Source organism: Paroedura picta, chromosome 3 (assembly GCF_049243985.1).
Source record: "Paroedura picta isolate Pp20150507F chromosome 3, Ppicta_v3.0, whole genome shotgun sequence".
NCBI lineage: Eukaryota > Metazoa > Chordata > Lepidosauria > Squamata > Gekkonidae > Paroedura > Paroedura picta.
The window spans coordinates 172,664,211-172,691,035 of NC_135371.1; the positions used below are offsets into that span (position 1 = coordinate 172,664,211).

The 26,825-nt window shown below is 53.0% G+C and overlaps 2 protein-coding genes across 11 annotated transcripts in view; one reads left to right on the plus strand and one right to left on the minus strand.

Annotated features, from left to right (window-relative positions):
• Positions 1-259: 259 nt before the first annotated feature.
• CCNQ (cyclin Q) lies at positions 260-7,376 on the plus strand. 4 transcript variants are annotated; one of them, XM_077329661.1, is made up of 6 exons: positions 260-525; positions 1,742-1,853; positions 2,664-2,847; positions 5,128-5,260; positions 6,429-6,656; positions 6,791-7,376. In XM_077329661.1, exons 2-6 carry the CDS (start codon positions 1,742-1,744, stop codon positions 6,878-6,880), a joined length of 747 nt encoding a protein of 248 aa, XP_077185776.1. In that variant the 5' UTR covers positions 260-525; the 3' UTR covers positions 6,881-7,376. The 4 variants fall into 4 exon arrangements, 3 of the variants coding, with proteins under 3 accessions (XP_077185776.1, XP_077185775.1, XP_077185777.1); XR_013229671.1 differs by lacking the exon at positions 260-525 and adding an exon at positions 679-934 and having other exon boundaries at positions 5,128-5,201; XM_077329660.1 differs by lacking the exon at positions 260-525 and adding an exon at positions 683-934.
• Positions 7,377-10,912: 3,536 nt separating this feature from the next.
• Positions 10,913-26,825, minus strand: part of ATP2B3 (ATPase plasma membrane Ca2+ transporting 3) — a 112,681-nt gene continuing 96,768 nt past the window's right edge. For 5 of the 7 annotated variants that reach the window (XM_077329669.1, XM_077329664.1, XM_077329665.1 and 2 more), the window contains one exon: positions 10,913-14,527. In XM_077329669.1, the coding sequence (XP_077185784.1) occupies positions 14,204-14,527 (324 nt within the window). In that variant the 3' untranslated portion in view covers positions 10,913-14,203. The remainder of the gene's footprint in view (positions 14,528-26,825) is intronic. The other 2 variants (XM_077329668.1, XM_077329667.1) reach the window with 1 other exon arrangement.

Sequence of the window (26,825 nt, forward strand, 5' to 3'; positions counted from 1 at the left end):
AAACCTACCTTGCTACCCCGCCCCTTATCTTTCCTCCCACCGATTGGTTAAATCCGAGAGCCCAGGGTTCCAAGCCCGCCTACTGAGAGCTCAGCGTCGAGTGATTGGGCTCTTTAGCCCACGGCCGCGTCCAATTACAAGGCAAACTATCGACGCTTTCTTGCTATTCTATTGGGTGTCTTCGCGTCCAATCAGGCGCTTCGTTCGCCAACAACCAATCCTGTCGAGGCTGCCTCAGGAAGGCCCTCGCGAGAGGGCTGTCTCTCTCAATTGCCTGAGGAAAATTCGATGGTGCGGCGGGAGCGGGCGATTCCGATTGGGCGGTCGGGGGGCTTCCGTCATGGACGGGCGCGGAGAAAGACCCCTCCACCCGGAAGTGCTGCTACCGAAGCCCTAATGCGGCTCCCTCGTCGGGGGGTTGAGGAGACATCCGGGCATTGAAGGACTCATTGGGGAGGCCGCGGGAACTTCCCCCCCCCGCCCCGTTCATGAGGAGCCCGGAGGCCATTAGCCGCGCTTGATTGGGTGAGAGGTCACATGACCCCCGCGAGCGCGGGGTCGGATGACGTCATCGCGCGACTAGGGGGGTTTGACAGTGTTTTGATGTCGAAGGGAATGACGTCACGCCTGCGGTGGCCAGTTGTGATGACGTCACGTGAGGGCAAGGCAGGTTGCTGCTGGAGAGAGCCTGGAATTAATCTAGTCAAGGGTGGCCAAACTGTGGCTGTCCACAGGTCCATGGACTACAATCCCCATGAGCCCCTGCCAGTGGCAGGGGCTCATGGGAATTGTAGTCCATGGACCTCTGGACAGCTACAGGATTGCCACCCCTGGGCTGACCCATCTTTTCCTCCTCGTCCTTCAGGGAGCTCAGGATGGGAGGGAGAGATTTGGGCCTCCCTTTGCTTCCTCTTTCTCACACCAGCCCTGTTGGGTAGGTTAAGCAGCTTAATTTAAGCTTAGAAACAAAGCCAAGGAGAAAGGGAACCAGACTACAAGGTTAGGCTGCCTGAGTAGTGCTGCTAACTATGGGTTAGGGAATTTTTGGAGATTTGGGGCATGGAGCCAGGTGGGAGTGGGGTTTTCTGTGGGGAGGGATGGTCAGAGGAGCCGCTGTATTATTTTAATTTTAAAAAATGTATTTACTTGTTATTGGAATTCTATATTGCCCTCCTCCCACTCGTGAGCTGCAGTTGGCAAGCGTGCCACTCTCCCCTGGCGTTGCTTGCTTGCAGCTCCTTGCTCTCTGTTGCATTGTGGTCGAGTATGTAAAGAACCAGCACTGTTTGCAGAGTGTGGCATCAAATTGGTGGATATGTTAGGCTCCATTCCATCCCATCCTACTATCTGCTAGTAGGAGCGCCAAGTCAGGATGTCCAGTCTCTTGTAACTTTGTTTCTGGTTCGAATTTCCCTGATTTTGACATTACTGCAACTACTCTTGTAATTCTGCACTGGTTGAATCCTTTTAATTTTGCAACTTAGTGAGTGGTAAGATGATAGCCGGTGAATTGTTTGAGGACATAGTTCCCTCCATGCCTGTGGCAGCTTATATCCTGTCCTGAACTACCACAGGGAGGAGAATCTGAGTCCCAAGCCTTCTCCCAAGATTCAATCAACAGGGTTTGATGAGCTGTGCCTCTCTGGGCATTGTGAAAAACTTGGCTTGTGCAGGGAGCAAAGGGGACTCAGTAAGTGAGAGCAGCCTTCTGAATCTGACCAGGTTCCTTTTGCTTGCGTAGATGCTTCGGGACGGGTCGACACTTATGGATCCCAGTGTGTTGCCGGAGGCCAGCCGGATCCCTCCCGATGCCAGGACACACTTCAAAGTCTGCAGGTTCATCATGGAGGCAGGTGAGTGAGTGAGTGAGGCTTTGGCATCTTTCCTCCGTGATTCTGCCCTCAGTACCATGCCTTCTCTGCTGCCTGAGCTCTCTGTCCTCTGTTGTCCTGGGATCCTGTATTCCCGCCGTCGTTGGACTTGGAGCCTGTTTGCACGGAGGGGCAATATTGTTGTTGTTGTTAGTTGCGAAGTCATGTCTGACCCATCACGACCGCATGGACAATGATCCTCCTTCCTGTCCTCTATCATTTCCCGGTCCATTTAAGTTTGCACCGACTGCTTCAGTGACTCCATCCAGCCACCTCATTTTCTGTCGTCCCCTTCTTCTTTTGCCCTCGATCGCTCCAAGCATTAGGCTCTTCTCCAGGGAGTCCTTCCTTCTCATGAGGTGGCCAAAGTATTTGAGTTTCATCTTCAGGATCTGGCCTTTTAAGGAGCAGTCAGGGCTGAATTCCTCTATGACTGACCGGTTTGTTTGCCTTGCAGTCCAGGGGACTTGCAAGAGTCTTCTCCAGCACCAGAGTTCAAAACCCTCAATTCTTTGATGCTCGGCCTTCCTTATGGTCCAACTTTCACAGCCATACATTGCAACTGAGAATACCATAGCCTTGACTAAACACACTTTTATTGCTTTTTAGGATGCTGTCTAGATTTGCCATAGCTTTCCTCCCCAGGATTAAGCGTCTTTTAATTTCTTTGCTGCAGTCCCCATCTGCAGTGATCTTGGAGCCCAGGAAAATAAAAACCATCAAATTATAAATGAAATAAACTGGCTCTTTTCAGCCTCGCACAGGAGACTTCCTCTGTCCTCTTCCCCACAGGTGTGAAGCTGGGCTTGCGCTCCATCCCCATCGCCACAGCCTGCACCATCTACCACCGCTTCTTTACAGAGGTGCCTCTGGAATCCTATGATCCCTACCTGGTCGCTATGGCAGCTCTGTACCTGGCAGGGAAAGTGGAAGAGCAGCATCTGCGGACGAGGGACATCATCAACGTGTCCCACAGGTGAGAACGCTGGGTTAAGAGAGGAGTACTCCAGTGCCTTGCAGCTTCCTATCACCCCCAGAAGGCGAGAAGCGGATGGGATGCTGGGTTGTGGGGCAAGAAGCGGATGAGATGCTGTGGCTATGTACTGATGCAAAACCCCAGACATGACCTCAGCTACTTTTCTCAAACCTCTGTGGTAAAACCACAGAGATTCTAGAGTGCCAGCTGACACTTGGTCTGGGAGTTTGCCCAAATGCACTTAGAAGAAGGAGAATTGGGTTCTCCTTTTCACTACCCCAAGGAGCCTCAAAGTGGCTTTCGATCGCCTTCCTTTCCTCTCCCCATAACAGACACCCTGTGAGGGAGGTGAGGACTGATCAATACATTAAGTGGTTAAATGTGTTTAGAAGGCTACATGTGAGAATGCTCAGTGGCCAAGCACATTTGAAAGGAAAAAGTAGTGTTGTTTTTTGAGAAAGGGAATTTGCGCTATTTTTCAATTTTTAGATACAGTCATTGATTCCTCCCTCACCCCCCTTTTAGAAGGGTCATTTCAGAGCGTAGTTATACCGATCCGCAGCTGAACAGCTAGATTCTAGTCCAGGAGCACCTAACAGCCCAAGCAGAGTTTTGGGGAATGAGCGTTTGAGAGTCAAAGCTCTCTTTGTCCGATACAAGCCGGAATATAGATCCTGCCAGATAGATCTTTATATCCCAATCAACAAACCAAAAACAGGTGTTTAGTAAAGACCAAGCAATGCACACCAAAACCTGAACAAAATCAAGGTAACAAACCCCAGTGAACGAAGGCTATTTCACCATTCCCTTTTCTTTCTTTTATTTCCTTTGCTGCCAGAACGACGTTCGGGTTTCACTTACACTTTCACCAGTGGCAACCAGCTAAGTGAAATAAATGGTGAGTTCTGCATATTTAAAAGAATTAGGATTATGAGCGTTATTTGAAGTTTTGCATTTGACCAACATGATGTCCTTTATTTCAGGGGTAGCCAACCTGTAGTCCTCCAGATGTTCATGGACTACAATTCCCATGAGCCCCTGCCAGCAAACGCTGGCAGGGGCTCATGGGAATTGTAGTCCATGAACATCTGGAGGACCACAGGTTGACTACCCCTGCTTTATTTTACTTAGCTCGTTGCCACTGATGGAAGCGTAAGTGAAATCCACTGTTATATCCCAGTCAGAAAGCGGGATGTCGTGAAGAAAGGCATCCAGATGCAAAGGTGCAGTGCAGAATGCAAGCAGCTGGTCTGAGCAGAGGAGGAAGTGACATCACGCACTGTGACTCTGCATCCTGGGTCCGTCCTTTGCGACATTCCTCCTACCTCTCACTGGTATAGAAGGACTCCGGGATCTGCATTCCTGGTTGCATCTGACAGGATGTTGTTTAACAGGATAGGACAAACCCTGCTGGGCGAATTGCCACTGGGCCCCTCCCACTGTCGAAAACAGGTGTCCTCAACCAGGGTTTCTTGACAGCCCTGGGAAGGTTTCCTGACTAGATGGGAGTTAATTTTTATATATATTTTTAAATTTGTTAAACATTTAATGGGTGAAATGACTATATATGGTCATGTCAATTGTCCCTCCTCTCCCATAATGGCCAATGATGAGCCATTATGATGGGTGGGAAAGGGAGGGGGCCCAGGTGGGTGTGCTATGCTTCCCAAACATATTCTGCACAATCGTACCATGTTTTAGGGGGTCCTCAGGGGTAAAAGGTTGAGAAAGGCTGGCCTAAAAGCACGGGCCAGGGGCCGGGAGAAGTGCCCGTGGGCACCACGTTGGGGACCCAAGCTTGCACCTTGGAAACGTTGATCTCTAGGTTGCTGCTGGGCAAATCTTGCTCTTTTATTGCAGACCGCTATATTCCACATCTGTCTCCCAAGATCAGGGGTGGCCAGACTGTGGCTCTCCAGAGGTTTATGGACTAAAATTCCCACGACCCATTGCATGCTGGCAGGGGCTTATGAGCATTGTAGTCCATAGACATCTGGAGAGCCACATTTTTTGAGAAAGGGAATTTGTGCTATTTTTCAATTTTTAGATACAGCCATTGATTCCTCCCTCTCCCCCCCCCCCTTTTAGAAGAGGGTCATTTCAGAGCGTAGTTATACCGATCTGTATCTGTGGCCTCCCCCTGCCATAGATCGTGAGGTCATAGCGGAGGCCAGGACAGAAAGGCCGCCCCGTCTCACTCGTGACTCTCGTTTTTAGCTACTGGCAACAGATTCCAAGGGAGGCCTGCAACGGTTGCATCTCTCTCTTGCTCCCCTGCAGGTACATGCATCCCCGGAGCGAGCCGCTAGAGCTGGACACCCACTTCTGGGAGCTGAGGGACAGCATCGTCCAGTGTGAGCTGCTCATGCTACGGGTGCTCTGCTTCCGGGTCTCCTTCCAGCACCCTCATAAGGTCCAGAGCGCACGGCCCGGGTGGGAGTGGCGGGCATGCCTTGTGTGGGAGGCGAGGGGCTAAGTTTTCACTCCTCTCCCTCTCCCTGAGTCTAGAAATGGAGCCTGTCCCTGGAAGCCAAGAGCTCTGGGCCCTGCCTCCAAATTACTGGCGACTGGAAATAAGAGAATTCATGTTAGAACAGACCAATGGCTCATCCAGTCTACACTCAGTGTCAGCCAGTGACCAAATCTCAGGGTCCAACAGGAGGTCCCCTAGTGGGGCCAGAACTCCAGAAGCCCTCCCACTGTTGACCCTCAAGCACCAAGAAGACAAAGCAGCACTGCCCTGCTCCAGGCAGAGGGGTCCATCTCTGCCTTGTGGCTCAGAGTCACTGATGGACCGCTGCTCCAGATATTTCTCTAGTCCCTTCTTGCAGCTCTCTATGCTTATTGGAGGTTTGTGAGGATGATACCAGAAGAGGGCTGATTGGGAATGGGAGGGACCTCAGGAGGGATGTGAAGCCATAGAGTGTTCTCTCTCTCTCTCTCTCTCTCTCTCTCTCTCTCTCTCTCTCCCCCCTCCCTCCCCCCCCCTCTCTCTTTCTTTCTTTCTTTCTCTCTCCCCTCCCTCCCTCCCTCCCTCCCTCCCTCCCTCCCTCTTTCTTTCTTTCTTTCTTTCTTTCTTTCTTTCTTTCTTTCTTTCTTTCTTTCTTTCTTTCTTTCTTTCTTTCTTTCTTTCTTTCTTTCTTTCTTTCTTTCTTTCTTTCTGTCTTTCTTTCTTTCTGTCTTTCTCTCTCTCTCTCTCTCTCTCTCTCTCTCCCTCCCTCTTTCTTTCTTTCTTTCTTTCTTTCTTTCTTTCTTTCTTTCTTTCTTTCTTTCTTTCTTTCTTTCTTTCTTTCTTTCTTTCTTTCTTTCTTTCTCTCTCTCTCTCTCTCTCTCTCTCTCTCTCTCTCTCTCTCTCTCTCTCTCTCTCTCTCCCCCTCCCTCCCTTCCTTCCTTCCTTCCTCTCTCCCTCTCCCTCCACTGTAACCTGCCACCCCCTTGAACCTGGTGTCCATTTTGTCGGTGTTCTGCCTCCCGTGCCCACCAACCTCCGTGTGTCACATACTGCAGGCTGCAAGCGGTTGGGGGTCCCTGCTCCAGAGGCTTTTCCCCCTCCCTGACAATGGGCCCCTTTCTCCCTGCAGTACCTGCTCCACTACTTGCTGTCTCTGAAGCACTGGATGAACCGGCACAGCTGGGACCGGACGCCGGTGGCAGAGGCGGCCTGGGCCCTCCTGCGGGATAGCTACCACCGACCGCTGTGCCTGCAGCACGCCCCGCAGCACATCGCCGTCTCTGTGCTCTTCCTCGCCCTGCAGTGTTACGGGGTGGAAGTGCCGGCGGACGCCGAAGCCGAGCGTCCGTGGTGGCAGGTGAGGGAGACGTGCGGGAGGACGGCCGGGCCAGCCAATCCTCTCTCGATCCTCCTTTCGCCCCGGCCGGATTGGAGTGGTTCTCCCAGGGCCCTCCAGGACTTTCCTTCCGACCTTGTGTTCTGTCCTTCCAGGTGTTCAGCGAGGATCTCTCCAAGAACGTCATGGACCAGATTGTCATGGACGTGATACAGATTTACACTCTGGACACAGAAATCTCCTAAGATGAAGGTTTCTGCCGCTGAGTCTCACAAGCCCCCTGCTCCCCTCAGGCACCCGGAGCAGAAGGAAGAGGCACCAAAGACCCTTGCGGTTCCCCTTCCCCCTTTTGAATGGCACTCAAGTGGTACCGGCACCAGGACAGTGGCACAGAACACCAGATCCCGCCCTGCGATGCGTCCAACCTGCCAAGTTCCTCCCAACGGCTTTCTGACTGCCTCCCTTTGTCCTTTTCTGCCCCTTGGAGGGCTGGCAAGGGAAGGCAGCGTTTCCATCTCCTGTTGCAGCTGACATTTGCTTCCTGGATCATCCCATCATTTGCTTCCTGGAGCCCCCCTGATTCAGGAACGGCTCCCAAAGCCCCACCGTGGCTGCTGCTCATCTTTCTATCGGACTGTAAACAAGCCGGGGATCGAGATGGCAGCTCTTGGGGTTTCTGATACACAGCCTGACTCCACGTATCTGATTTCTGGAAGCCTAGATTAAAAAATCGAACTGTGAGCCCTCCTCTTACTCTTCCTTCGGTCAGGTGCGGCGCTCCTGTCAGAGACGGTGCTTCATGCCTGGATGGATGTCCGAATGGACACAGGCCATCTTACGTTTGGGCCCCTTTCTTACTTACCACAGGGCCCTCTGGGGTGGGAGGGAAGGCCGTCACAGGCCTGTTCAAATGGGGTGATATCAACTCAAAAGATCTCCAGCCGACTTGGAGGGTTTAGGAAAGGCCCAAAGCGATCTGTTGTGATTTATGGGGAAGTCACAGGCTCAGGGTATGAGATAGCTTTAAAGAGGGACTGGCTAGGTCATTGGTTCTCAACCTGGGGTTCAGGACCCTTTTAGGGGTTGAACGACCCTTTCACAGGGGTCGCAGCAGGGCAAGCAGCTTGGCAGGGGGGGGGGACATGCCATCCACACAACAGCCTTGCAGGGTAGATCGAGATAGAGCATTCATCTGTCTGGAGCAGCGGAAAAGAGCGAGATCGGCATGGTGGGACAAGAGGCAGAACTGAACTGAGAAACCCTGAGGAAAAAACCAATTTATATACAAACATGAACCATGGATCTTCATGCCATTGGTCAGTTTCGGTTTAATCTCTGTGAAAGAAGCCTTGCATAGTTTTATGGTTGGGGGTCCCCATAACATGAGGAACTGGATTAAAGGGTCGTGGCATTAGGAAAGTTGAGAACCACTGTTCTACGTCGTGTCTCCCCAGGTGTTGGGGGCAGACCTGAGGGGAATAACCCAATTCTGTGGTTCTAAGTGTGAGCTTCCCTGAACATTTGTTTGATAAGCATTGGGAGAAGGGCAACTGGGCTAGAATCGAAGGACCTTTTGGGTCAGATCTTGGAAGCTCCCCCGGTGACCCTCATTTGGTCAGCCTGCCTAACCTACCTTGCAGGGGAGTTGGTTAGGATGATTGTGGACGTGTTGCAAGCTTCTTTAGGTCCCCACTGTGGAGAAAAGCAGATTCTGAGATCCACTTCCACATTGGTCCCTCTGACCCCCATCCCTTGGGGCAGGGGTAGTCAACCTGTGGTCCTCCAGATGTCCATGGACTACAATTCCCATGAGCCCCTGCCAGCAAAAGCTGGCAGGGGCTCATGGGAATTGTAGTCCATGGACATCTGGAGGACCACAGGTTGACTACCCCTGCCGTGGGGAATCCTCTGCCAGCGTGCTTGATCAGGTCCTACCACCGGCAGATCGTGGGCTGGAAGAAGCAGCCCTACAAGATTCCCTTACCAACCAGGCCGGTCATGGGTGGCCTTTTCTGGTAAGTGGCCTGTGAGCCAAGCCGGTAGCCCGTGAGAGCCTTTTTTCCTGTCTGCCAGGCATTTGCGCAAACAGCCTTCCGGGTGCTTTGACCCGGCTAGTGAGTGGGAAACGCAGGAGAACCGAGCATTAGTGTAGTTCTGCCTCTGCTGTCACCAGGCCTGCCTGCTTCTCTTCAGCCCCAAATCCTTGCTCTCCGCACCGGACGGCACGTTTCCCATGGTGCATCCAGAGCGCATTCTGGTGGATGGCACTTGTGCATGCAGATGAACACAACTGAGAGCGTCAAGGATGATCCGGAGCCTGGGGACCAAGCCCTGGGAGGAAAGGCTGAGGGACCTGGGAACGTTCAGCCTGGAGAAGAGGAGGCTGGAAGGGAACAGGATGGCTCTCTTGAAGTATCTCGAAGGTTGTCACTTGGAAGAAGGCAGGGAAAGGTTCCTGTGGACAGCAGAGGACAGGATCTGCAGTCCTAGTTTTAAACTATGTGGAGAATGGTACTGGCTAGATGTCAGGAAAATAAAATTCACAGTTAGGGTAGTTCAGCAGTGGAAGGGGCTGCCTAAGGAGGTGGGGAGCTCCCCCTCATTGGCCATCTTCAAGCAGCAGCTGGACAGATCCTTATTCTGGCTGCTTGAGGCTGAGCCTGCACTGAGCAGGGGGTGGGACTAGATGGCCTGCATGGCCCCTTCCCACTCCAGGATTGAAGAGTCTAGTTCAGCTTCAGTGTGCCCCTTTTCACAATTCATCAGTCTAAAAGAATCTACAAAGTGTCACACATTACATAGATTTGGGGGGTGGGCGGCAACTCACAGTGTACTCATGTCGACCTCATAGGCAAGAGACGTTCAGGGGTGATTTACCGTCTTCCACCTCCACGTCACAACCCCTTGGTCTCTGAAGAAGTGAGCAGCGACCCACAAAAGCGCCTCGCCCGACATAGATTTTGTCCAGAGGCAACTTGTAAGACCCACAAAAGTTTTATTCAGGCCGGTCGCCATGTTGGTCTGAAGCAGCAGAACAAATTTAGAGTCCCTTAAGACCAACAAAGTTTGACTCAAGGTATGAGCTTTCATGCAAACGCACAAGTTTTATTCAGTACGTGAGTGTTTGAACACAGAAGTCGGTATCTTGAATAAAACTTGGTTGGTCTTAAAGAACCACCCGAACAAATTTTGTTAGTCTTTAAGATACTCCTTGGACTCCAGCTGTTTTCTTTCGTGACAGATAGACTCGCGCAGCTATCTGAAGACGTGAGCGTGCCTCCCGAAAGCTCCTCCCCTGCCACAAATTGTGTTAGTCTTTTAAGGTGCTCCTGGAGTTTTGCTCTTTTCCTTACTGCTACGGACAGACTAACGCGGCGACTCTTCTCGAGTTTTTGTGTAGAAGTGAGCTGTGACTCACCAAAGCTCCTCCCCTTCCGCTAGTTGTGCTTGTCTTTCTTGTGTTCCTGAACTCTGGCTCTTTTCTCCTGCTACAGACAGACTAACGCAGCCACCCATCTTGCTACCTGAAGACGTGAGCCGTGACTCACCAAAGCTCCTCCCCCTGCCACAAATCTTGTTAGTCTTTTAGATGCTGCTGGACTGTTGCTCTTTTCTACCGGAAGAAATGTGCAGGGACTCCTGCTCTTTTCTCCTGCTACAGACAGACTCACTCGGCTACTCATCTAGATACCTGAAGACGTGAGCCACGACTCATGGAAGTTCCTCTCCAGCCACAAATTCTGTTAGTCTTTCAGGTGCTTCTGGACTCTGGCCCTTTTCTACCTTAAGACGTGAGCCGTGACTGCGGCTCTTTTCTCCTGCTCCAGAAAGACTAACACGACTGCCCATCGTGATATCCGGAGAAGTGAGCCACTGTTTGCAAAAGCGACTTCCCTGCTGCATTCGGTTAGTCTCAGAGCTATTCCTGGACTCCTTGCTCTTTTCCACTGTGACAGACTAACCCGGCAGCCCTGCTATTCCTTGCAGGTCCTCCACCTGCCTACTAGCCAGCTTAACTTCCCAAGATCTGTTGACATCAGATTTTCGGGATTGGTCAGGAAAGAAACGCCGTGCATTTTAGCAACGGTCCCTAACCGGTCCCTAACTTTGGCTTGTACCCTTTTCTTCTCCCACTGAATTCGGCTTTGATGATAGACAGTCTCTTCTTTTTAAAAAAAGAAACTAATTCCATGTAAAACCATTTTTTTTCCAGGTCTGGGTGCCTTTTGTGATCGGGGGCAGGGGACGCGGTTCCTTCCGTCGGGACAAATGTACAATTGCTTTTCAAACGTATTTATTATTTTTTTAAAAAAGCCTTCATCCTCTACCGTTTTTTTTAAATATGGTCTAGAAAAAAATATCCCCAAGAAGCAGAGACTCTTTCCCCCCCCAACCCCTTTGCAGGAATGCCCTCTCCTTCCCCAAAATCATCGTGTGAAATTATAGCAGGACTCACTGGGAAAAACGACTGGCGGGTTTATACAGCAGCAAGGTGACCTGTCCCTCCTTTCCTTTTTTTTTTTAATGTCTTTTTTTTTAAATATATATATAATATTCTGTTTCTATCAATAGTTATCTACAATATCGAATGAAAATAAGCCCAGGCAGAGACGCAGGGAGATTCCTCAGGCCCCGTTCCTTTCCTCGAAAATTAAACGCTTTTTAGATTTTGGATTTTATTATCGTTTTTTCTTCTCCTTTCGACACTCAGGTGAGGAAAAAAAAAGAATCCGCCGTCGTTTCCTCCCCTCTCCCGCTCCTCCCGTTTTGTCGTGTGTCCCCCCCCCTCCCCGCCCCCCTTCGGAAAGAAAAGATGGCGACAAAGAGATTTACAGATGGGTTTGGCGTTTGCCCTTCCGAGGAAGGGATGGCTTTTTTTGTTGACAATGCTGCAGCTGGTACTTTCGGAGAGGTTTGCCCACGGGAAACAAGGCCCGTGGCCCTGCAAGACACTGGGGACCCCTTCGCCACGGCTTTAGCCACGACTCATGGCCTGTCCTGCCTCCTGACTAGATTCTGCTCTTTTCTGAGGATGTGGGACGGATCCAAGGATCTTGAGTGCCCTACGGATGTGCACAGGCCTGATGGCTGGGACTTGGGCCAGCTTCTACCAAGGCTTTGGCCCCACTGCTGCTTGGCTACCCAACGCTCCCGGACAGAATGAGGCCTTCCCTTCCCCTATCCCGTTTCCTTTTGACTCACAGCTGAAGGCCCGTGGGAACGTCTTGCAGGCTCTTCCTGAGGGGGACCTGCTCCTGCGTGGTGTTTGGAGTGATTTGGGGAGGGGAGAAAGGGCTAATTTGGGGGGGGGGATGCATTTTCATGAGGCGCCCCACTCAGCCGTTCTCTGCCTCCCGACTTTCTCCTAAGTGTCAGATGGCCACTTCTCCAAACAGCAGGGCTTTACAAGAGAGCCGCTTTGAGGTGGGAGGTAGTGGACGGGAGAGTCCCGAGTTCAAATCCGCGTCCCGCCTTGGTGGCATCCTCGCCCTGGCTCAGCCTGTCTTCCAGGGTAGCCACGTGCAGGTATTCCTATGCTCCTTGAAGGACGGGTGGGCTAGAAATAAATCTTCTATTGCTTCTCTTGCCCTCTGCCCCCGTCCCCCAGAGAAGCAATCCGAATGCTGTAAATTGTAGGCTGGCAATAAAGCCACGCGGAAAGTCTTGCAATCTCTAAATCCCCTTCCCCTCACACCATTTGGGTGGATGAGGTGGAAAATACACATGGCACCCACTCACGTATAGGGTCCACCAGGGAGGGTGGGGTTTGAGGTGGTGGGGGCCACAGTGGGCTATAATGCCATAGAGACCACCCTTCCAAAACTGCCCTGTTTGGAGGGGGGGGGGACTGATCAAGGTAGTCTGGAGACCAGGTGTTCTGGAAGGTCTCCAGGCCTCACCTGGAGATTGGCAACCCGAACAAAGCCCCTGCTGGCACACACACCCCTCCCCTCCAAGTTACATCCTGTATCTTCCCTGACTTTGGACGTTTCTTAGGCTGAACTGTTAAGTTTCCAGCCGGTATATTAACGTTGGAGAAAATTGACCAAGAGGCACTGGGACAAATCTCCCCCAAAAGGCGTGGGGGAAAGAAAGAACCTCGGGGATGCAGCTAAATAGAAATCTGCCTTTCCAAATAAGAGTCGACACGACAGAAGGGAGTATTCTGGACGGCTGGATCTTGGCCTCCGGAAGAAACAGCCTTGAGTCACGTTCCCTAGTCTTGAGGACTAGAAACCTAATGTTTGGCTAGAAACCTAATGTTTGGAAATGAAAGGCAGTTTTTCCAGCCGGAGTCTCTCTGTACAGACTAGACGGCTTCTTGGCTGCAACGTAGGAACCGGATTAGCCGATGATTTAGGAACAGTGGGGCTCCCCCCCCCCCGTCTCCCCAGGCATAAACCATAAGACCCCCCCCCCCTAACTGATGACAATCACGACCTTCAAAAGTTGAAGGTCTGTATTAATGTTAAAATAAGAGCCAACTTAATCGGGGAGAGGAAAGGGAAGGCGAACGTAAGCCGCTTTGAGACTCTTTTGGGTAAAGTGGCATATAAGAACTAACTACTCTTCTTCAGTCATTTCAGGCTCTCTCAGCCTCCCCTCCCTCACAGGGTGTCTGTTGTGGGGAGAGGAAAGGGAAGGCGAATGTAAGCCGCTTGGATACTCCTTCGGGGAGAGAAAAGCGGCATATAAGAACCAACTCTTCTTCTTCTTTAATCTCTCAATGACCGAATTAATTCTTTCCCAATTAATTCATTTCCCCGGCAAACCATGGTATAAATACAAGCTACAGCAAGCAATGGTTTTCTTTAAAAAGAAAAAAAAAAAGAAAAATAATCACCCCCAGACCAAAATCCCATTGGGGAGGGGGGGGGGTAAGGAGAAAAGGGTGGTGTTTTTTTTTTTTTTTGATAACAGGCATGCGTTATGGTCAGAAGGTCCGTTAATACATCTGTCAGTTGGTATCATATATATATATTTAGGATAATAGATGTCTAGATTATTCCTCTTTTTTTCCCCATCCCCGCCCCCCTTTCCCTCCCCGGTGCAAATATAGTTCCTTTTTTATACTTTGGAAAGAAACAAAGAAAAAAAAAAAAGAAACAACCCCCCCCCCTGCCCAAACAAACCCCCAAATGAAACGAGGTCCCCAGAAATAAACCGAAGCGACCCCCAAAAGGGGTATCCTGTGAGTTCAGTGGCTGTGTTTCATGTCCAAAGAGAAACGAAGAACAGACTAGAGAAAATGGGTTTTTTTTTCCTGTACACCCTCCAGGACTCAGGCCAACCCCCTCGCGGGGGACCCCGAAGACACCGTGCCCCCCGTCCGGAGTCTCTTCTCCCTCGACTTTTTGCCGCGTCTCCGTGCCGGAGCCAACCTGGTCCGCGTCCACCCTGCCGAGATGGGGCCAGAAACCAAATTTCCAGGGGCACTGCCCTTCGCCGGCTGCCTTGCCTTCCCGACGCGGCTGGTCCTGAGCCCCCAGGGAGGCCCGTGGACGCCCCCCTGATGTGGTGCACGAAAAAAAAGTCCTTTCCGCCGGTGGCGTGGCCAAAGGGGAGTGTTAAAGGGACGTTTCCATGCTGTGGAATGGGCTCACCGGGCTGGACGAGGAGGTAGGTGACTTGCCGGCATCCGTGCTCAGGTAGATGCCGCTGTCGATGGCGTTGTTGTTCTTGTTGGGGGAGGACGGGGGGCTGGCCCGGAAGCGCCGTCTCGGGGGGGCCTCGCTCTCCTCCACGTCCGTGTCGTCGATGAGGGGGATGTTGTGGATGTAGTCGTTGATCAAGAACTCGGGCGTCGTCATGAAGTTATGGATGGAGGTCTTCGTGTCCGGCTTCTCCAGCCCTTCGTAGAGGGAGCTACGGAACGCTTTCACTACGCGGATCTGCAGGGGAGGCCGGGAGGAAGGGAGAGAGGCGGGATGAGGGGCGGCTCGTGGCGGGACGGGACGGTCCGGCCGACGGACCGCAGAGGACGGGACCGCTAAGCCGCCGTGGGTCGCTCGGGGCCGAGGGGCTGGGAGAGGGCCCGGAGGCCTGACCCACCACCCACGCTTCTGGCAAGGCCGCATGGTGGAATGGGCGATCGTATCTCTCCCGTGCGTCAGGTTCCTAGCCCTGATGGAAGGCAGGTCTGGATTTTATTCGTCATTGGCTTTATACTGCTGCGACTGTCCTGGCTCTCCCCCTCCCCAGAGAATGCTGGGAAACTCTGCCTGGTGGTGTGTCAGAGACCTCTAAGTCCTCTCTTCAAGGACTGGAGATCCCCGAATCCCCTGGGCTGGATGGTTATTAAATCAAGGTAAACCTGCGGCGTCCACCTAACAAGGTTTTAAATGGAGGTGGCCGGGCTGGTTCTCAGATTTCTTCCCTGCAAATCTCGCCTGCCTTCCTCTAAGCCAGGGGTGACCCAATGGTGGCTCTCCAGATGACTGCGGACTACATTTCCCATGAGTCCATGCTGGCAGGGGCTTATGTGAACTGTAGTCCGTGGACATCTGGAGAGGCCCAGTTTGGCCACCCCTGCTCTAAGATACATTCCTACCCACTTTCCAAGACTTGCAGGGAGAACCGTTCAATTTCAGCCTGGTGAAATACCTAAGCAGGTTCTTTGTTCTTCCCCCTGTTCTATTTTAGAGTTTCCAATTCTTCCCCTGCTCTGGGTTGGGAAATACCTGGGTCAGACCTCACCAGGGGGCCAATGCCACAGAGTCTACCCTCCAAAGTGTAGGGGCGCTGAGCCTGGTCACCTGGAGATCATCATAGCAGGAGATCTCCAGGGACAGCCTGGAGATTGGTAACCCTCCCAGATTGGCTATGGCATGCTTAACCCAAAGGCTCAAACATCTACTAGGGCAAGGGTGGCCAAACGGTGGTTCTCCACAGGTCCATGGACTACAAATCCCATGAGGCCCTGCCTGGCTGGCAGGGCCTCATGGGAATTGTAGTCCACGGACCTGTGGAGAACCACCGTTTGGCCATCCCTAGACTAGGGTTCTCATCTCTGAACTGGGAAATTCGCAGGATGTGGCCACTTCTCCCAAGGAAGTGTAGCTTGGGGAGCAGCCGTGATTCTACGAGGGGTGGGTGGGGGGTGGTCTTCAAGCCCCCCTCTAGTTCGGAAGCGAGTCTGCATGGAGAGGTAGACCCCCAGTCTAGCCCCTGAACCCCGCTCCTTTGGGTTGCCTGCATTATCCTTCCACACACATCAGAATATCCACTTTTGCACAGGGAAATCCAGCTGCAGAAGCACACTGTCCAACGTGTGCGGAACAGAGTCAGAAGAACTGCATCGTCATTCCCCCGGGCCTGACTCTAATCAAGAAACTCTGAATGATTCCTGCTGGACATGGGGATGGGGACTCAAGGGACCCCTCTGAGCCCTGACGAAGGAAACCAGAACGAGGGGTCAGAAGAGCAGTCAATGGACAGGAAAGAAGGGGAGGACGGTGCAAAGGAAGGGCGGAGATGGCGTGGATCGTACGTGGGAGGTTGTTTCTGCAGAATGGCATGCTGGGGAAATGGAGATGAGCTTAAAGAAAAGGAGATAATGGCAGATGGGGGGTTCTCCACCCTCCCCCATTTCTATGCTTATTTCCTCTGTGAGGAAGATCCTGAGTTTGGGGGAGGGTTTTTATAGCAGAATTTTGAGGATTTGTTTCGTTTTAACCTGCACACCCTTCATGCTTGACTCCTGTTTGCTAGCCCATTCGTCTAGCAGAGCTATTGGCCTCTGGGCTGTTAATAGGAATTTAGGCTGGCATTTTAAATTCAGCTGGGTTTCACCCAATCAGGATGCCCCCTGGAGATTTGCTGGAATTGTTGGGAGATGGGCTGGAATTCCAGGGGATCCCCAGGCCCCACCTGGAGGCTGGCATCCCTGACCCTCAGTGGGGTCCAAGGCCACAGAGTCCCCCCTACCAAGCAGCCCTTTCCTCCAGGGGAACTGAGCTCTGCAGTCTGGAGAGGAGCTGGAATTCCAGGGGATCCCCAGGCCCCACCTGGAGGCTGGCATCCCTGACCCTCAGTGGGGTCCAAGGCCACAGAGTCCCCCTCCCAAGCAGCCCTTTCCTCCAGGGGAACTGATCTCTGCAGTCTGGAGAGGAGCTGGAATTCCAGGGGATCCCCAGGCCCCACCTGGAGGCTGGCATCCCTGACCCTCAGTGGGGTCCAAGGCCACAGAGTCCCCCTCCCAAGCAGCCCTTTCCTCCAGGGGAACTGATCTCTGCAGTCTGGAGAGGAGCTGGAATTCCAGGGGATCTCCAGGCCCCACCTGGAGGCTGGCATCCCTGTCCCTCAGTGGGGTCCAAGGCCACAGAGTCCCCCTCCCAAGCAGCCCTTTCCTCCAGGGGAACTGATCTCTGCAGTCTGGAGAGGAGCTGGAATTCCAGGGGATCTCCAGGCCCCACCTGGAGGCTGGCATCCCTGTCCCTCAGTGGGGTCCAAGGCCACAGAGTCCCCCCTCCCAAGCAGCCCTTTCCTCCAGGGGAACTGAGCTCTGCAGTCTGGAGAGGAGCTGGAATTCCAGGGGATCCCCAGGCCCCACCTGGAGGCTGGCATCCCTGACCCTCAGTGGGGTCCAAGGCCACAGAGTCCCCCCTCCCAAGCAGCCCTTTCCTCCAGGGGAACTGAGCTCTGGAGTCAGCTGCTACTTGACAGCAATATATACCTGTACAAACCGGCCACACTAAGGCTGCCACTCTGATCTCAACCTCTTCCTGCAATGCTTCATGGGTAGAGATCCCCGGCACCTTGCTCCCAGCCTAAATATTAGCACCTAAACCTTTCTGGTGGAATTTGACCAGGGAGAAGAGTGGGATGCAGCCACACGTCTTCTCTTGCTGTAGCTCCGCTTAGCCAGTGCCCTGAACGTCGGCAATGGACAGGAGAGCGAATGCGGACGAGGCTGCATGCTCCGTCCACGACAGACGGATCGAGGCAAAAGTTCCCAGGAGGTCGCATGCATACAGAGCACTGATACCTTCATGCCACATCATGCTGGTGGGGTGGGGTGGGATGGGGTGGGGTGACGCAGAGGTCGGAGTTCAGCTTATCAAAAGGGGATGGCAGAAAGATCAACTTGAGAGGGAGGCTTGAGAAAGGGTGGGAAGAAAACCCAGAAACGCAGAGGGACATGCATGGACTGCAGAAATATCGGGCCAGGTTCCTAGAAGTACTTTAGTGTATGGAGCAGAGGTCGGATTGCCAGTTCTGAGCTTGAAAATACCTGGAGTCTTTGGGGGGAGCCCACACAGTGGCCAACCAGTTGGCAATCCGGAGGGCCAAGAACAGGGCAGAGAGGCCAAGGCCTTCATAAGAACCTCAGACAAGCCCTGCTGGATCAGACCAGGGGTCCATCTAGTCCAGCCTCCTGTCTCACACTGTGGATGACCAGTTAGTTTGGTGGGCCAGCAACAGGGCAGAAAGGTGGAGGCCTTCCCCTGATGTTGCCTTCTGGCCCTGGGATCCAGAGGTTTAGTGCCCCTGAAGGTGGTGGCCCTCCATGCCTAGTAGCCCTTGATAGACTCGTCCTCCATGAATCGGCCTCATCCTCCTTCTCAAGCTATTTAGTTCTGTGGCCGTCATTGCATCCTCTGGCAGCGAATTCCATATTTACCCGCTTTGCTTAAATCCCTTTGGGTTCTCCGTCAAAGAACCCCGAGGGTTATAACAGAGGGAACTTAGGGATTGTCCTTTGAGCTTTGCTGGGATGATGACTCTCGGTGCTTTTCAGATATGCAATGTGTGGCTGTTTCCATCCACTTCCGATGCTCTCAGGGACTGGTTTGTACTGGGTAGGATGGCAAAGCCCATTTGCAACCAGTTGCTGAAGGGCATGGGAAATGAAGTTCCTTATGCATGGGGCTGCCAGGTCTGGGTAGGATTTGGGGGCGGAGCTTGAGGAGGGAGGGGTGGGACTTAGAATTCTAGAATCATAGAGTCGGAAGGGACCTCCTGGGTTATCTAGTCCAACCCCCTGCACTAGGAAGGCAACTCTGAGGCTGGCAATCCTCCCCTTGCCCCATTTCCAATTTTTGAAGTAGATCCTTCCCTCTGACTCTATCCATGAATGGAACAGGTCCGGGCTATGAGGTAAGGCTCTTGCCAACCTCTTGCTCGGGCCTTGAGAGTCCCTGGAATTCCAGATGGTCCCCAGAGGGCATAAACCAATGGCCAGGTAGGTTGGTCACATCGGCCGGAATCAACATGGCTTCTCTTACGTGTGGGGCAGGGATGCTCTGTCTTCTTCACGTTTTTAGGGGGCCTACAACGGGAGGGCTTCTGGAGTTCTGGCCCCGCTGGTGGACCTCCTGATGGACCCTGGGTTGTGGCCACTGTGTGACACAGGGTTGGACGGGATGGGCCATTGGCCTGACCCAACATGGCTTCACTTACATCTGCCTTCTTGGTGCTTGGGGGCCACAGTGAGAAGGCTTCTGGAGTTCTGGCCCTGCTGGTGGACCTCCTGATGGCCCCTGGGATTTGGCCATGGTGTGACACAGAGGGCTGGGCTGATCCAACATGGCTTCTCTGACATTCTTATGCCAGCTCCAGGTTGGAAGATTGTTTTGGGGGTTGAAGCTCATTGACGGTTGAATTTGGAAAGAGAAGGCAGCTAAGCAGGGCTTAATGCCCTAGACTAGCACCCGCCCCCCAAAGCAGTCATTTTCTCCAGGGGAGCTCATTTTCGTAGCCCGAAGACCAGTTCTCATTCCAGGAGACAATCAGGCCTCATCTGGAGGTTGGCAACCCTAGGGGAGGGAGCACCCACCCCTGGCAGCCAAAGAAGGGGAAGGAAACAGCTGCGTTCATGAAACTCCTATGAGCAGAGCGGGCTTTTTTCACATTACAGAAAAGGCCGGAGCTGTTAAAGGCTTTCGACTGAAGGGAAGGAAACGAAACCCAGGTTCTTTAAAAATCCCATCCGTGCACATCGACGGAGATAACCGACTTGGTTCTCTCTCCCCCCCTCCAAGGAAGTTCTTGGGGCCATCCTGCTTCCATTTCCAACCAAGCCATGGTCCCAATGTGAAAAGCTGGACTCTGGTGGCGGGGAGAGGGGGGGGGGGAGCTGAAGCGTGCAGCGCCGCGCATACGGAAAAGCAAGCCGCAGGCCTCACAGGGAGACCACAAGACGCAGGTGGAAGAAGCTGAGATGCACAGGTGGGAGGAGAGCTGGGGGAGGGTGGATTTCGTAGCCCGAGAAGCGGCATTCATGCTGCAAGAAAGTCGGGTTGGGAAGACCCAAATTGGGACTTCAGGACACAAAAGCCCCCCCCTCCCCCCCCTGAAACCGCCACAAACAGAGCGAGGGGAAGAAGACACCTCCGGTCACAGCCTCCGGAGAGGGAGAGAAGACCCATGCATTGGTTGCAACAATACAGTAAACTTTCGAGTATGGAGGCCCATCCTTGCTGTTTTGGGGGGAGGAGACGAGGGAAGAGGGGTGGGGGGGGGGGGGAGGAATATGAGTTCATGCGGCGCCCAAATGATGCCACACCGTCCATGCCTGGTAAATTTCCCTCCGGACCGAAAGCGGGTGGGGGGAGACACGGAAAAGAAATAAGATGAGCTGGCAGGCGGGGAAGTGTTAATTCTGGCCAGGGGACCTTGCTGCCTAAAGGAGGGGGGGGGGCTCTTATCTGGAGAACCGGGTTTGATTCCCCACTCCTCCTTCACCTGCAGTTAGCTGCGTGGCCTCGGACTAGTCACAGTCATTCCAGGGGATCCCCAGGCCCCACCCTGAACCTCAGTGGGGTAAGATACTACAGAGTCCCCCCTCCCAAGCAGCCCTTTCCTCCAGGGGAACTGATCTCTGCAGTCTGGAGAGGAGCTGGAATTCCAGGGGATCCCCAGGCCCCACCTGGAGGCTGGCATCCCTGACCCTCAGTGGGGTCCAAGGCCACAGAGTCCCCCCTCCCAAGCAGCCCTTTCCTCCAGGGGAACTGATCTCTGCAGTCTGGAGAGGAGCTGGAATTCCAGGGGATCCCCAGGCCCCACCTGGAGGCTGGCATCCCTGACCCTCAGTGGGGTCCAAGGCCCCAGAGTCCCCCCTCCCAAGCAGCCCTTTCCTCCAGGGGAACTGATCTCTGCAGTCTGGAGAGGAGCTGGAATCCCAGGGGATCCCCAGGCCCCACCTGGAGGCTGGCATCCCTGACCCTCAGTGGGGTCCAAGGCCACAGAGTCCCCCATCCCAAGCAGCCCTTTCCTCCAGGGGAACTGATCTCTGCAGTCTGGAGAGGAGCTGGAATTCCAGGGGATCCCCAGGCCCCACCTGGAGGCTGGCATCCCTGACCCTCAGTGGGGTCCAAGGCCACAGGGTCCCCCCTCCCAAGCAGCCCTTTTCTCCAGGGGAACTGAGCTCTGCAGTCTGGAGAGGAGCTGGAATTCCGGGGGATCCCCAGGCCCCACCTGGAGGCTGGCATCCCTGACCCTAACCATGGAGTGGGCACCCACAGGAGACACGCTTCCCTGTCACTTGTGTAAAGTGGCAGGGGAGGGGCAAGAAGGATGTGGGGGGGGGGAATGCACATCAGGTCCACTGCCCAGGGGAACCAAATCCTCCAATCTGCCCTGCCTGGCCAGGTGGTCTGTAGCTTTCTGCCTTCTTCTCGCTTTTCCAGGGAAGTGATTCAGGCTAGGATAAAGGCCCAAAAGCCACAGAGTGCTGCTCAGGAAGGGGGGCAGGTTTTCGCCCCCCCCTCCCCATCCTGCATCATTTCTGCATCTGGAGCACAAAATGGAACAAAGCGCTTTTCCCTCACTTTTGTTTTAGACACGAACAGGTATCTGTGTGCATAATACCCACCGGGCTTTATCTGCAGGGACGGTTTTTAGTTGTACCCTCCTTTAATTTTATTCCCATAAATTTCATTCAGTCCTACGGGCAAGAAACCTCAAACTGAACCGACCCTCTGCGTCTCCCAGCCTGCCCTTAGCAACATTTCCAGAGGAGACAGAAGCCACTCCTAGAGGTTGGGATGCCAACCTCCAGGTGGGACCTGGGGATCCCCCCCACCCCAAATTACAGCTCTTCTCCATACAACTGGGCTCAGATTCCCCTTGAGAAAATGGCTGCTTTGGAGGGGGGCAGGGACTCCGTGGCCTTGGAGCCCACTGTGGTCCCTGTCCCCCCCCCCCCCCAGATCCCATCGCCAAATCTCCAAGAGTTTCCCAGCCAGGAGTTGGCAACCCTCCTGTGAAATACCTTGACATTTGTTTTGGGGGGGGGCAGGGTTTGGGGGACCTCAGTGGGGTCGAATGCCACACAGCCCCCTCTCCAAAGCCGTCATTCCCCTCCTGCTCTCAATTACCCGGAGAGCACTCGGAGATCTCCAGGCCTCCCCTGGAGGCTGGCAACCCTACATGCCCCTCACGGTAGCAGCCACTGAGGAATGTCTCAGCCTTGGCCTGGAGAGAGGGATTCTGGGAGATTCTGAAATTCTGCGAAGCCTGATGCCTGAATTTTCGTTCCTGGTTCGGCTTCGTTCGTTCGGGGACCAGAGCCTCCCACGGCCTCCCGCGCCTGGCGTGTGATGTCAGAGTCCCCGTGAGGAAGTGGAAAGCGGCCGTGATGGGGTGAAGAGTGGAAGGTGAGCAGGAGATAAGGAAGGAAGGCGAGAGGGGGGGGGAGCGCTCAGGGCTTGCTTATTGTTAGGGTTATTCTGTTTGGTTTTTAAGAAAGGAAACACTGGAAGGGGTGTCCGGCTGAGGCTCAGGTGCTTCCGTCCACGATCTCTTGGCAGCTGCAAAGGGAAGAGAATAGGGAGGCAAAGCTGGGATGGAACAGAGGCGTGGGGCAAAGAGCTAAGACGGGATTCATTTCAGGCTCCAGCGGGGACAGGAAGTTCTCGAACGAGTCTGGTGAGCTGCCTGGGGAGGGGGGCAGGCGTCGGGCTCAAGAGAGGCGGCCAACGGTGCCCTTTGAAAAATCCCTCTCCGTGGATTGTGTCATGTCTTAAAGAAGAGAGCCTACTTGGGGGGGAGGGGTCTGGAGGCTCCCCTTGCTCCGGTATCTGCAGCAGATCATCCCCAGATAATATGGAATGAATCAGTTACTCTGGTCTACTTCTAATTTCGAGCCTCTTGTGGTGCAGAGTGGTAAGGCAGCCGTCTGAAAGCTTTGCCCATGAGGCTGGGAGTTCAATCCCAGCAGCCGGCTCAAGGTCGACTCAGCCTTCCATCCTTCCGAGGTCGGTAAAATAAGTACCCAGCTTGCTGCTGGGGGGTAAACGGTAATGACTGGGGAAGGCACTGGCAAACCACCCCGTATTGAGTCTGCCATGAAAACGCTGGAGGGTCAGACATGACTTGGTGCTTGCACAGGGGATACCTTTACCTTTACCTTACTTCTAATTTCTGACTCCCCACCAGCACCAGGGAGTGGCTACTGCTGAACTTCACGGGGAAATTTCCTATTGGGCCACTGCCTTAGTAGCCCACCGGGAATAGAAGCAAGCTGAGCCAAGGCCCGCCACCTCTGGCTGGGCCTCGGGGGTCATGTGGCTCAGACCCTTCATGGGGAACGGTTCTTCCAGGGATGTTCCCGCTTCCCAGTCCGCTCCTGGAGCCGGGTTGCCGTGTTCACAATTGACACGGATTCGGGGACGCCACCGCTATGCACATGCCCCTCTGGACCCTAAAGAATCAGTCAGAAGTATCGTCTGATCTGGTTCAGGAGCAGAGGTTCCAGGTCATCTCCAGCGACCTGCAGGAGCTTTGGGAGTCGCTTGGCCGTGTGCGTGGGAGTCAAATATGCCTTGACATCACAACCTGGAAGTAAGGGCAGGTAGCTCTAGGAATCACCAGGAACTCTATGGTTTTACCATTGAGTCCCCAGCAACTCTATGGTTTTCCTTGAACATGATGCTGCGGTGCAGATGAGATTTTGGGATTTCCAATAGCAACAGGCCTGGCAGCCCTCGTGAGGACCCATGTTAGGGACACCCAACCTTTCTGAGCATGCAGACCCTTTGGGGATTCTGACCCGGCGTGGTGGGTGCCGCCACAGAATGGCTGCCGCAGGAGGCGGAGCCAGCCGCAAAATGGCTGCCACGGCTTCTCTTTAGTCAGTGCAGAGCTTTGTGCTGCTGCCAAAGCAACATTTTAAAAATCTGTACTGCCAATCAAATCTCCGGGGAGAGGGAATGGTGGTGGCAGCGGCCCAGGCAGGGAGTGAGCCAGGGTGGGGCTCTTTCTCTCCGAGGATTTTATTCCTCGGACCGTATTCGGTCGATTTGTCCCCGAAGCAGTCCTGCTTTGGCGATTTTTCGACCGGAGCGGTCCGAAGCGTGCATGCCTACTTCTGAACTTGTTCCACTAATGCTGCTTCAATCTCCACTGCAAAAAGTATCCAATTGTGGTGGGCAGATCCACCACAGTCTGCTCAATATTTACTTTATGCCTTTGATTTTGATTGTATTGTTTCATTATTTATCTTATTATTTATCTTATTTATCTCACATTCTACCTCACATTTTGATACCCACCTTTTAAATTTTAATAACTTTGAAATAACCTTTATTAAGGGGGGGGCTGTCTTTCTATTATCCATATATTAAATATAAAATTACGTTTTTAATCCACTCCTCCTGATGTAGCCTGCACAGCAAAATGCAGGGGGGCTTTGTTTAATAAATCAGTCATCCATCTCCTAGGATTTCCCCCTTTGTGTTCCCTCGTGTGTCCTACGGGTTCCTATGGCTGGCTTCCCAAATGATCCTTGATGACTCACATGGAACAAAATGGGTGACCTTGGGCTCACCAGGGCGCTGATAAAGCTGTTTTGACGGAGCAGTGATATCAGGGCTCTCTGAGCCTCACCCACCTCACAGGGTGTCTGTTGTGGGGAGAGGAAAGGGAAGGCGAATGGAAGCCGCTTTGAGACTCTTTCAGGTAGAGAAAAGAGGCATATAAGAACCAACTCTTCTTCTTCTTCAGTGATATCAGGTCTCTCTCAGCCTCCCCTCCCTCACAGGGTGTCTGTTGTGGGGAGAGGAAAGGGAAGGCGACTGTAAGCCGCTTTGAGACTCTTTCAGGTAGAGAAAAGCGGCATCTAAGAACCAACTCTTTTTCTTCTTCTTCTATGCTGCTTTTCTCTACCCAAAGGAGTCTCAAAGCGGCTTACAGTCGCCTTCCCTTTCCTCCCCCCACCACAGACACCCTGTGGGGTAGATGAGGCTTGAGAGAGCACTGACAGGACTGCTCGGTCAGAACAGCACTATCAGGGCTGTGACTAGCCCACGGTCGGTCAGCCGGCTGCATGCAGGGGAGCGGGAAATAAAACCCGGCTCGCCAGATTAGAAGCTGCCGCTCGTAACCATGACACCACACTGGATCAGTGGTGCCGTTGTTATGTGTTGAAGGAATCCTTTAGCGGTATTCTCTGCCTTGAATAAAAATGTTCTTGTTATGTTTAGCTTTCATTTCTGTATAAGAAGAAAAACTGTGCTACCAATTCCCCCCTGGCAGAACTCCTATCAATCACACTCGGATACTCCATATTAATTTGTCCCCAATTAGCTTCCACTCTTTGTTCCACAGTTACTATCACTGTCACAAATAAGAAATCTTCACTTCTCTCTTATGAGGAGCCACAAGCAGAAGTTTGTCAGGCAATGCTGTCCCTGGCACGTATTCTGGATTTTAGACGGCTAAATGTTGACTTTTCAATGAGAAGCCATTTTGCAGCTATTTTAATTGTTAATTTCAAGAGGGTCGCCGTGTTGGTCTGAATTAGCATGACAAGATTGGAGTCCAATAGCACCTTTAAGGCTAACAGATTTACTCAAGGTCCTGTTAACTAGAGATACTGGGGGTTGAACCTGGGACCTTCTGCCTGCCAAGCAGAGGCTCTGCCACTGAGCCAGGGTCTCAGGTCAAGGTCTTTCCCATCCCCTCCTGCCTGGTCCTTCTAACTGGAGATTCTGGGGATTGAACCTGGGACCTTCTGCCTGCCAAGCAGAGGCTCTGCCACTGAGCCAGGGTCTCAGGCCAAGGTCTTTCCCATCCCCTCCTGCCTGGTCCTTTTAGCTGGAGATGCCGGGGATTGAACCTGGGACCTCCTGCCTGCCAAGCAGAGGCTCTGCCCCTGAGCCAGGGTCTCAGGTCAAGGTCTTTCCCATCCCCTCCTGCCTGGTCCTCTTAACAGGAGATGCCCGGGATTGAACTTGGGACTTTCTGCCTCGCGCCCTAAAAATGTTTTGGGCCGCTCCTGTTTGTTCTGTGAGCCTGAAATGACAACCCTCCCTCTGGGAACCATTTAGGGCGAAGAAACCCATTGGACATCCACAATAGAGTTCCTAAAAAAAAAAAAAAAAAAAGAGGAAAGGAAAGGAAATAGAATCGTCATCAAAACAAAAGGAAACGAACAAACCAAAGACACAGTGTTTCCGAGAGGGGAAAGATCAAAAAAGCTATTAATGGATTTCGGTTTCTCAAAGAGCAGCCCCAGCTTGCTGGAAAGGAGGAAGAGAGTTTAATATCAAGGCAGCATTTAAAAGAGAAGGAAAGAAAGAGAAGGAGAGAGAGAGAGAGAGAGAGAGAAACACAATGGCTAAAATTGTAGCAAAGGTTCCAGGCCATACTCGAAGGTTTACATTGTAGGCGTGCCCCCATTGAAAAGCGACAGTGCTCGTCATACCAAAAGGCACCATGGATCCACGACACCACGTTGCAACGCCGGCATGACCACCAGCATGGCTTTGATTTGAAACACACACACACACACACCCCGCCAAAAAAATAACACAATATTCCACACAATCCGGGTGGTCCAGAAGACCTGGGAACTAGCTGGGGGGTTGGAGAGCAGGGTTGAATGGACGGCTTACCTCTTGGGGTTCTTTTGCTGTCGTGGCGAATAACGGAAAATAAAGAGGGTTTGGGGTCGGGCGGGGTTTTGCTGGTTTGCTTCCGAGAAAGAGTTGGCATGGTTTCGGAAGAGGGTGGGTGGGTGAGGCACAGGAAGGGTCTGGGGTGGGTAAAGGCCCTGGACTGGGCGGGGAGGGGCCACTTCCTTTTCGTGATAATAGAGGGGTCTGGTCCTTGATTTCTCTGTGGGTGCTTTCGAGAGGCTTTCCCGGGCCTCCCGTTTCTGAGCCAAGTGAAAAGCTCTTTCTTCCCTGTGATGTAGAAGCCCCTTCCTCTGTTTGGCCCCGAACCTTTCCCCCCAGACTCATCCTT

Coding starts and splice junctions, on each gene's coding strand:
- CCNQ (XM_077329660.1), top strand. CDS start 755: ATGAGCCCCTGCCAGTGGCAGGGGCTCATGGGAATTGTAGTCCATGGA. Junction 935..1,741: donor TCTCACACCAGCCCTGTTGG/GTAGGTTAAGCA, acceptor TTGCTTGCGTAG/ATGCTTCGGGACGGGTCGAC. Junction 6,657..6,790: donor CCGAGCGTCCGTGGTGGCAG/GTGAGGGAGACG, acceptor CTGTCCTTCCAG/GTGTTCAGCGAGGATCTCTC.